The 11,627-nt window shown below is 42.7% G+C and overlaps 1 protein-coding gene across 1 annotated transcript in view; it reads left to right on the top strand.

Moving 5' to 3' along the window:
• Window positions 1-6,508: 6,508 nt before the first annotated feature.
• Window positions 6,509-11,627, top strand: part of METTL21C (methyltransferase 21C, AARS1 lysine) — a 14,455-nt gene continuing 9,336 nt past the window's right edge. Inside the window, exons 1-2 of the mRNA XM_004704293.2 lie at window positions 6,509-6,635; window positions 8,691-8,842. Of these exons, the coding sequence (XP_004704350.1) occupies window positions 6,509-6,635; window positions 8,691-8,842 (279 nt within the window). The remainder of the gene's footprint in view (window positions 6,636-8,690; window positions 8,843-11,627) is intronic.

The raw sequence follows: 11,627 nt of genomic DNA, 5'->3' as shown, positions 1-11,627 counted from the left end.
TTCATTCCTCTGGGACAGCAGTAGCAGCACAGGACAGGGTGTTCCTCAACTTGTTCCCGGTGGTCAACTGGGATCATACCTCACTTGAGGAAAAAGCAATGCACCTGAAAAGAAGCAGATATCCCCTCTGGATACAATAACTGAATATGACTGTAGGTCGTTTCCATTGTAGACAGGTTGGGTCTCCACTTTGAAATTCTAGTTATAGAAAAAAGAAAGTATGAAAATACAGTATGGCCAAGAAGAGCAGGGAAGCCATAGTCTGAACTCAAAGACTCGGGTTTTTTGTTTGTTTGTTTCTATGTTAGTCCTCCTCTATTTTCTAAATGCGAAGACTGAGACTCAAAAGGTCAGGCACTTTCCCAAGACTACACAGACAGTATATGACACAGCTATGATGGTAATTAGGTTTTACTTTGTATCTATGAGAATCCCCATCCATCTTCTAGGACTGGGTTTTTTAACCTTCAGACTGTTGACCTTTGGCGCTGACAATTCTTTGTTCTGAGGGCCAGTTCTATGCATTGCAGGAAGTCTAGCAGCATCCTGGCTCTACTCACAAGATGCCAACAGTACCCTCTCATCAAGCACTGACACATGTCTTCCAAAAGCCCCAAACACGCACTATGGGGTGACAGAGTGGCACAAAATTGCCATGTTGAGAACCATCAGCCTGGAGGGCTCAGCTGGAAAACATGGTACATCAGATGGCGACGCCAAGCAGAGCAGGCAGCGGCAGTATACACACAGCCCCTTTATGGCCATCGCATAAACCTTTAATCCAATCTAGCTGCTTCTGACTCCAAGTTCAGACTGCTTTCCATTGTGCTAGGCTTCCCAAGATTAATTGTTCCATTACTCTGTTAGAGAGTCCCTTTCCAAAGCTACTTCCCAAAGACTTACCTCATCAGTGTGCCCTTCAGAACCATGCAGAAGGCCTAATCCCACTTCATGTGATGGCATTTCAACCATCTGCCAACAATGTATGTGTCCCCTGTCCTGTCCCCCTCCCCACGCCTCTCCCCAGCTTCCTGAATTCTTTCTCAGAGGCTCACATTCATGAGAAAATACAGAAAATGAAGATTGACACCCAGTGCGTGCCAGGTGCAGCAGACACACAGGAAACAGTTCTTTGACCGGAATTCCCAATCCTGCGTTTACAGAATCCTAGCTTCTAATTTCTCTCTCACACCTTTAAACATGGACTTCTGGATCCTGATGGTCTCTCTATCTTAAAGATTCCAGGTCTTCCTGAGGCAGTCCATCCAGAATTTAGGAGCTTCTGCTCTAATTTACTTAGTTCTAACAATAGGTTTATTGATTAAAGCAGCCATAAAGGATGGGGTTTGAAAAAAAATATTAAACAGAAACTTACAATAATAGATATAAACTACTGCATCAAATATGTGCTTGCTTCTGTCCACTCTCTTTCAGTAAAAAGCTTATTTAAAAGAAGTTTAAGGCTAAAAGTTGGTGTATATATATAAACATAAACAGGTTTATCTCTCCAAATTATGGGATTAAAGAGGATTTCACATTTTTTTCTTCTTTGTGCTTTTCTATATTATGAAAAAGATATGAAATAAGTATTATGTATTACTACATATGAAGTTATAGAATATATAATAATACATGTGTTATATTACATTCAGTCATGTATACATATATATCCAAATATACTACAATCTGTTTTAAAAGTTACTCACTTCTATGATCATAATGCTGATTGTCTTTTTGCTATTTCTTATTAGGATGATGGCACCTAGTAGGACACAATTTCAGAAATAACTCATTTTAAGATTAAGAAAACATCCTAACAACAGAGTTGAGGTGGGGGGAGCTTCACTTAAAGGAGTGGGGAAAAGAAGATTCATCATTATAATTATTGGATTCCTATACAACCAGAAAAAGATCCTGACTATTTTTCAACATTGTCTATATTTTTTTATTTTTGTTCATACTGGGGTTTATCTCAGGTGGATTTTGTCACTGGGGAAGACCCTTTTGACTTTGTGTTCTGTGTTTTTCTGCTTTTCAGGATATGAAATCCAGGACTGATGAGCCTACAAGGACTGCAAGTGGAGTAAGACTGTCTGGGGGTACAGTGTTGGGGGTATGATAAAAGGGAGTTCATGTCAGAAGTTCAAGAAGGAAGAGAATGTTTGGAAACTGGTTGTGGTAGCAATTGTCCTATACTGCTTGATGTGATTGATAGGATAAGGAATGATCGGATATCTGTATTATCCCATTGCACGGTTTTGCAAAAAAATTTTTTTAAGAAACTGATAATTATTATTAGTAGTAGTGCCACACTTGGGCTATGAAAGCAAAAAAAAGATTCTCTCTTATCTATTTCAGTTAAATCACAACACACTCTTCAATGTCACTGTAAGTCAGAATGAACTTGATGGCAGTGGGTGAGGCTAAATGTGGCCCTTCAGAAATGAAAATGAGTCTTTACCTCCTATTTGCCTGAAGTTTTATTTTTCATGATCTATGCTGCATTCTGCTTTAAGGATCACCAAATTCCAGCCAGTCAATGGGAGAAGAATGAGGCTATCTGTCCCTGAAAAGATTTATAGCCTCTAAAGAGTTAGTTTATTATGCCAACCTGGCCGATAAACACAGGTGGGGTTAATTGAAGGGCAGAGGGATGAATGGCTCAGTGAGCCTTGCTTTTCTAGTTCTTGGGTCTCTTGCTTTGTGATGGTCGGTCCAGGGTGCAGCTGCTTAGTGGTTCCCTGCTTCAGTTGGCAAGGCTCACTTCCTGCAAGACATCACCAAGGAGAAGCCGCATGGACCTACCCTGTTGCAGCCCTGGGTGCTGGAGCAGCCATGTGGAGACCCCTGCCAGCGCTGAGATGCTTACACGTTCACTCACTGACTCGGCTTTCTTCCTGCAGTCGGCATCACAGTGTGTGTTTTGTGAGATGGAGGAGGACTTTGTGGATTGGTGTCGGACATATGGGCTAATGTTGGACTTGTGGGCTTGGGCAGCACTGGGTTGGGATGTTTTCATGATGTGCACTTACATTTTATATACAACTCTCTCTTATCCTTATGAATTTCTGTGGATTTGTTTCTCTAATGTATCCAGACTAATACAGCCTCAGCCATCCCCTATAGGGTCACCATGAGTTAGTATGGACTCAAGAGTAGTCGCTTTAAGCTTCCTAAATGAGCACAGGGCTTTCTTCTTCCCCTCAGTAAAACACAAACAAATGAGTCAACAAACCAACTGCCACTGAGTCCGTTGCACCTCATAGAGAGAGACCCTGTGGGACAGAATAAAATGGCTTCGTGGCGTTTCTGAGACTGTAACTCTTTACAGAAGGAAGTAGTCTCAGCTTGCTCCCACTGAATGGCGGGCTGGTTCACACTGCCAAGCGTTTGCTAAGCAACCTGATGCTTAAACCACGGCACTACCAGGCCCCCTTTCCTCATGTCAACCAGCCCACCTGCTGCCATTGGACTATTTCTGACCATCAGAACCCTTACAAAGGGTTTCCAAGACTGTAAGTCTGTATGGGAGCCGGTAACCTCATCTTTCCCTGCCTTCTCCTGCCCCCTCCCCGCCTTCTCCTGACCCCTTCCCCTTTATTTTACTGAAATAAATGACAAGGGCAAAACTTTTCCTTCAAAGTGTTTTTTCTGGCTTCCTGCTCATTGGTCCATCTCCTAAATATCCCACATGCAACGTCAAGTCTTTGACTCGAATCCTTCTCCTGGATAGACATCTCTCTTTTACATCACCCAAGTTTTCCTTCCTCTTTGTAGAGTGTTCAGTTATCTCAAATCGCAGCCCCGGGCGCCAGACCTAGTGCACTGCCCACACGGAGTTTGCAGGTCTTTACAGAGCTCCAGCGGCCCAAACCCCATTTCTTTAAAACTGAAATATGAGTTTACATTCCAGACTAGACTAGTAACTGGATGCCACAGGGGACAGTCTCTGTCCTACCAGAGTGATATTTCTGCATCTTTCGATGGTGATGTTGTGATTCCATTGCATGTTGCACAGACTGTGTGTGTGTGTGTGTGAGAGAGAGAGAGAGAGAGAGAGAAAGGGGGGGTATGGGAAAGAGAGAGAGAAAGGGAGAGAGGATTCTAGCAAAATAATATATCAACAATAGGTAATGTTACCCAAAATAACTGGGAGCTCCACAGGCGCTGGCTTTGCGAGCTCCTCCGGCAGCTGACCTGTATAAAACGTGGGTAACAGAGTGCTCAGAAGCCTCAATCTCTTCTGCTGCACAAGGTAAAGATATGTTTAACCTAAATTTCAATATGACCTCGGGGTGATTAACAGGTCATTGGAAAAACCTTACGAAGTCTTTTTAAAATGTGAAATGAAACTTGTATTAAATAAACACCTTTATTAAAATATGTTAATTATATGAAATATAACCTGATGTGTGCAACTAATAACTAACACTAGGGAGACTGCAGCAGTTATTTTCTTGATTGCTTTATGAGTCAGAATTAACTCAATGTCAATGAATTTGGTGGGGTTTTTTTGTTTTGGGATATTTTAGGAAAAAGTTGATTTCTCCTCTGAACAATGATGGAGGAGGGAGTGATTTAATTTCACAATGGTATTTGTTTGGAAATAGCTGCCTTTTCCCAGTATCCAACATGAAGGAAATCTTGTTTGTTTTCTATTTAATAAGGCTACAGATGGGAATTCGGTATAGGATGACCACAATAGAACATGAAATTGCTCTATGGCAGGGGCTCTTAATTCCTACCATGACCATTGAAAGTCAGCATCACTTCTCTCTCCATTTGCATTATGGATTCTTCATGACGTGGCCAAGATTCAGCATCCTAGCAGAGCTTAGAGACCGCATGAAGATACTCTGTGGATGAACTTACGCACAGCCGGGTGGTTCTCATGTTCTGGGGTGATCCGCTAGTTTCCTGGAGCAGTAAGAAAGCTGAGGAGGAGGAATTATCTGCAAGAGCCAAAGGTCTCCCATAAGGCACAGATCTATAGAGCACCCCTGACTCCCTTTGTGAGCTGTGGGTTGGGGGTCACTATTTGATTATTTGGTTCTGAAGCAAGGAGAATGCCAAATGACTGTGTGACTATTTCTTTCCTCTGCAGTCGGATTGCACAGCAATGGGATGGGCACACACCCTCCTTAGGAACAGTCTGAGGTTGCATCCCCTGGGAAGGAGGGCATGTTCTCTTGCCTGCTCTGTGCGCTTGTTCGCGGGGAGACCCAGGCCTGAACGGCTGAGTGTCGTGTTCAGCTAGTCAGGAATGCTATGTTGGGTGTGTCTAGTTCCTGCCCCAGTGGAAGAACCAAACCAGGAGGGTAAACGCAGATGAGACGAGTTTTATTTTGTAAAAAATCCTAGACAATGTCCCTGTAACACCAAGGGATTTAGATACATGGAGCATTCTGAGTAATTCCAGGGCCAACTAGCGAAGGGAACTGGGACTGAAGCAGGGCAAGTCAAGCAGTGGCTTGAGTTGATCAAGCATGGCGTCTGCAGCTGGACATCCTAGCTCTGACTCCTGGCTCAGGTGCTGGCTAACGAGGTGATCTCAGGCTGATTTCTTAATTGCTGCGCCTGAAAATTTCTCTCATCTGGGAAAAGGTATGATAATAGTATCTGCTTTATCTGCTGTAAGAATTAAATAAATTGGTACATTTACAACACCAGTACAGTCTTTGACAACAACATGCTATGCTTGCCCCAAATAGGAGGTGTTATTTTGACGCTGATCACGGATCCAAATAATTGGGGCATCTAATTCTAAAGACTCCCTTTTGTGACTCTGTTTCTTGCAGCAGGCGTATGAAGTAGGTAGATACTATTACCCCCTTTTTGCTGATGAGGAAAAGAGTGATGAGGGGATTGAGGGAGCTGTCAAGTGTCAGAGTGAGGAGCCAGATCAGGTTCCTGGCTCTCAGTGCCCGTTCTTTCTGCTATCCTGTGACAAGAAGCCTCAGATGAGAAGAGAGCCCTGTGTTTGCTCCCAAGCCTGGCTTCTTCATGATTCAGTAAACCTACAACCCACAAGGTCCCCTGCCCCTACCGTGTTACATAATGCTGTGCAGGGAGATTTTAAAGGGGCCATCCCAAAGGTCAGGAGCCATAAAGCTTAGAGACCTCAATTTAGTGATATGCTGTAAGATGGGAGGAGCGATGGCAAAGGAGAGATTTGAAAACATACTGAGCAACATACTGCCTCCTTTCCAGCTCTAATTACTGTCTGTTTTGTTTCTTTGTTGCAGTTCCTCTTCCTCGTGCATGCAGTAGATTCGATCATGTTTAACCATCTTCCTCTACTTTGTGCCACAAAACCAGGCTGACAGCTCCTTGGGTGGTTCCTTTGATCCCCCAGGGAGCTAAGCTAACAAGCAGGCACTCTTTTGGCCTCCGCAGTTGTTAAGGTGATAAAGCTACACCTTTTAGAGGCCTCTGGTAGGTTCAGACTTAACTTGGGCAGAGGGCCTTGGATCCCTTCCACCTCTTTTCCTTTCAGAAGGATCCGGTAATGGATGGATGTCTGAGCTCACAGAGGCCGGGTTGCCTTGGGGAAGCACAGCACACCCCAGGTGGCTGGTTAGACGCAGACAAGAAGCGGCCTTTCCAGGAGGATGGCCCCAGAGGACCCCCACGAGGTAACACCATCTCGGTTGTTTTCCCTGGCAAGGCCTTTTTCAAGGAAACATCTGTGACATGACTTTCCATTTCCTTTCTTGCTACATTTGAACCAAAATGAACTATCGCAGAAAAAAATGCCTTTATACAAGTATAAACATAGCATTTAAGTAGTTTAGGGTTTATTTGTTTGTTTCATAATTTACTTGTTAAAGTCCACAGATTTCTTTTACTTTGGGTAAAGATCTATTTTTGTAACAACATAGTTTGTTTTTTAAAGAAATTAACCGGAGATTAGCTTCTGCCTTTAGCTCAAATGCACTCCTGGCCGTGGATCATTGTAACTGAAGCTGCATTGTCCCATTAAGACAATGTAATGGCTTGGGGTTACATTTCTGGGCAAGGACTCGGTTGTAAATAAATAATAGATATAACAGACGGTACAATAAGCGCTAAGACATATTATTTAAAATGCTTACAATCCTTTGACATGGTATGATGACTATTTTCCTACTAAATGGGAATAAGTTATTCCTTTTAAACTAAACTGTACATAAAAATGCAAATCAACTTGGGCGGAAAATCTGGTCTCTCAAAAATGATCAGGCTAGCAGAGAGACAATAAGCTGCAATTACTTTATATCTATAGCTTGCTTGCTCTTTGTAGAATGTAGAGGGTTGCCGTGAGAGCAAATTAAGCGCTCATATTCTTTACAAAGTTTGTAGGCAGTGTGAGCTAGAACTTGGTCAGCGTGATTCCCCGGGAGATGATGAAACATTCAAGATCACTTTGCTAATGTTTCCTACATCCCGGTGAAGAACCTCAATTCCCCAAAGGTACTAAGTGGGCGTAAAGGTCGAAGTCCAGCTTGGACGAAGGTGGGGGAGGAAGGGACTCCCTGGAGGCTGCCACGAGTCCCTGATGGTCCTGCTTTTTCTCTGAGGCAACTTCTCCAGTGGCATGCTGAAGGGGCTTCTTCTGGCTCCTCAATTTCAGAAGCTTTTCAAACTATGTATCAAAATGGCTGTTCTTACAATTCAAATCACATAATGTTTTAATTCAATAAATTATATCCAAGCAAAGGTGTACCAGTTACTCTATTGCCTTCATTATTATGTGTGTGTTTGAGGTTTTGTCTAAGGCATCTCTAGGTTCCAAATATGACATCATGATGTGCTACTGCATAGCTCCTCACAGGGGCGTCACACGGGTAACCTACCCAGTCTTCTCCCGGGCAAGAAAGGCAGAGTCCATGCAAATATAAGTGACTTTCCTCTGATTGCTGATCCTAACATCTTTCCCTCAGCCAATGTCAGCCCGTCTGCATATGCCCAGCATCCTCAGGCCTCCCATCCAACACACTGGTCTTTTTATTCTTAGACATTCTGGAAAGACTGCCACGACTTGAGATTGCATCACATCAGTCCCTGATCAGATGCTCTTTTCTTACTATTTTATATGCTATTTGAGAGCTGCTATAGTGGGTCATGAGTTTAAAGAAATATTTAAAGCAATAGTAACTTAATAGCCAGGGCTCATCTGACAACTTCACTCTGGACTGTGAAAGTGGCTCTTCTTTGGGTAGCCTGTACCTTTTGAGGACCCGTTATCTGAAGGATTGAAGGAACATCCCCTGGCCAACAGGTCAGAATGCTGTTTCACTTCAAGACCTAAAAATATCAGATAGATGTTTACCTACTTCCTCCTGATCAGACAGCTCTCTCATGTCATTTTGCTGGTAAGACAACTTCCTCTTGTCATCACAATGGAGGCTGGGAGCTAGGTGTCACAGGGTCAGCACCTCTCCTGTCCTTCCCTAATACAAAGAAGGGCCTTGGGGTATCCTTTTGACCTTTGCCATGTTATGCAAATTCCGTGCCTGAATGTCATGCCTCGGTCAATTGCACAATTCCATTTCTGACTAGTTTGCAGCTGCTGTCAAAGAATGCATCTTCACACTGGTTGATGGAAAGATGGCTGAACCTGTTTCCATAGGAACAATTATATCAAATTATATCATGCATATCTTTTCACAGGATTAATCATACAACCTATTTTATTTTCTGCTGCACAGATTCTCCTGAGAGAGAGCCATCTCTTCAAAGTCTCCAGACGTTTGTTCCTACAGATTACACCAGTTACACTCAGGAGAATTACCTGTATGCAGGCAAGAAGATTGTCATTCAAGAATCAATAGAGAGTTATGGAGCAATGGTGTGGCCAGGGGTGAGAGAATTGCTGCATTTGAGATGGCAAGAACTCTAGACAAGCTACTAACCATGTCTAACACAAGGTCTTTAGACAAGCTACTAACCAGGTCTTACACATGTGTTGCCTTGGACATCTTGCAAGTGCTTTAACTTTCTGTTCTTTCCAATGTGAGAAACCACTGCTGTTGCTAGGGGTAGTGATGGTGTGCTTGGAAACTGCAGGCTCAGCGGAAGCACACACTCTTCCTCAAGCATCGTTTAGACTCAGTGGTAGACTTGCTGTGATAAGCATCCGCAAAAAAACATGACCTCTAAATTAAGATCAGCTAGGCTATATTGGAGATATATAATGCAAAATCCATCTGAATTGCTTAGGAAATGGACAGGGCTTTAGAGTTTAGGCTTTGCAGCAGGCATTTTAGATCATGTCCACAGACACATTGACATCCATTCCTCTTGTCCGTTGTGAATCCTTCAGTAGGAAGTTTAGGAAGCATCGCTTTACCTCATGAGAATGGGGAAGGACTGGTGGGGGATGGGGGTGGTGTGCTTCTAGATTTAGAGCCAGAAAGCTTGCCATTTCCTAAGTGGCTGCGAACCCTGTTCACTTCCCCTTCATGTGTCGCCTTCATTTCCACCTTTATAATGTGGGGTAGTGGCGATGCCTATTTCCGGATGGGATTGAGAGATATGAAACAGTACTGCAAGCAATATCAAGTTAGCTTTAATTATTAATGTAACGCCCCAAGGTCTACCTTACTGCTGAGTAAATGGGGGGCTCAGACAACTTCAGTGGTTTGATAAAGCTCTTTGACTGAGAGTCTAATGGTGTGTGTGTGGGATGGGGGGGTGGGACTTAGCTGAGACTGTGAACCCTAAGGTGCCAGCTCTACTGATGGTTTTCAGTGCATCAGAAGTTTTTAGCCTGTGCTTGGAAAGGGTCCAGATTAGAACTTCTCAAAAATTCACAATCATGTGAATCACTTTGGGATCTTAAAATACAACCTCAGGCTCAGGAGGCCTGGAAGGAATCTGTGACTATAGTTCTTACATGTTCCAACTTGGCGTGGCCGCTGCGGATCCAGCAGCCTATCATAATGAAAGGTTTCTTGGAGATTCTTCCTGGTGGTCTGGGTAATGGGGAGAATAGAGGGGGGAAGAAGAGAGACAGCCAAAGGGCTCCGGGTTCTAGTATTTCATTCCCACCACACCCCCAACACACCAAACCTCCTACCTCCCTCCACCTTCAATCAAGCTTACTTTTTTTTTTTAAGTCAAGCTAACTTTTTACACCTTATGCATATGCTCTTTTTTCAAACACGGGCTTATCTTTCATCTAAAAAGTGTGAAAAACTCCATAGTGTCCCCAAGATTTCTTTATATTTAGCAAATAGGCAACTATGAGCAAGCAGGGACCTAAACACAGAAATCTCTCGAGATGGAACATACATACCTGTAGAAAGAAGCAAGGGAGAAGGTCAAAAGAGGCCAGGCGCTGACTGTGGAACAGACCATCAATTGCTCATATGTAAGTTTAGATTGACTTGAAGAAAATGAAAACCAGTCCAAGAGAGCCAAAACCCGACCTTGCACGCATCCTACCTGAATGCAGAGAGCATCTCAGGAACAAATTGGACACATTTAGAACTGATGACAGAGACCTGACAAATTGTGGGATAACATCCAGAACAATCACCCATTAAAAAAAAAAAAGCAGAAGTTTCATTAAAAGCACAGGGAAAAAAAGCAAATATCATGGTGGATGTTAAGACTCGCAAAATTACTCATGAATGTAGACTAACTAGAGCAAATGAAGAAAGGATGAAGCCAAAGAGCCGAACCAGGAAATATCAAGGGCAGCTGGAGAAGACAAAGTATGATAATGGAATGTTCAAAAATCTAGAATTAGAAAGTCATACGGGAAGAACACACTTTGCATACATCAAGCTGAAAGAACTGAAGAAAAAAATTGAAGCCTCAAGTTATGATATTGATGATTCTAGGACAAAATCTTTTTTTCCAGTTAATATAATTCTTTTTTTATTAATCATTTTATTGGGAGCTCTAACAGATATTATAACAATCAAGCATAATTTTACAATTGGTACCTCCATCAGTTTCTAAACATTTTCTTTCTTCTTGATCTCTTTGATAACAGCTCCCCTATATCCCCTCTCTCCCCCACCCTACCCCCCAGGAACCCTTATTATTTTATTTATTATTATTTTTGCTGTATCTTACACCATCTAATGTATCTGTCCACCTGCAACTCTGTTATTCATTCCCCTCCAGTGGGGTTATACAGTCATCATTGCTATCAGCTTCCCCTCCCCCATTCCCCCCACCTCTCTTCACATACCCTCAGGGAATCATTACTCCTATTACTGTTTCTGAAGGGTTATCTATCTTGGCTATCATGCATTGAATGCTCTTAATAATACAAATGAATATATGCAGTCTAAAAAGAATAATGAGATAAAGCAAAAAACATAATAGTAAGGGGAGGAAACATTAATGTACTAGAGAATAGTTATGCATTTCATAAGTGCGATACCATGCCCTAGATTTATCATCCCTTCCATGTGAGCCTTCGGTGAGGGACTGTCCAATTATCTTACAGGTGGGTTTTGGGTCTCCATCTATGGGCAAAATCTTAAATAATGCAAGAAGCATCAAACGAAGATGGAAGAATTTGGGTTGAGGGATGCTGACAACATGGGTACAATAGAGTGACGACTTTAAAATTCAAGGACATGGTAAAACATCTGAAGTTCATTGCCAGAACAGAGATGGTACAGGAA

This window comes from Echinops telfairi, unplaced genomic scaffold, assembly GCF_000313985.2.
Source record: "Echinops telfairi isolate 266 unplaced genomic scaffold, ASM31398v2 ScPeMD7_7467;HRSCAF=8505_0, whole genome shotgun sequence".
In the NCBI taxonomy this organism is placed as follows: Eukaryota; Metazoa; Chordata; class Mammalia; order Afrosoricida; family Tenrecidae; genus Echinops; species Echinops telfairi.
This window is presented reverse-complemented; position numbering and strand designations above follow the sequence as displayed.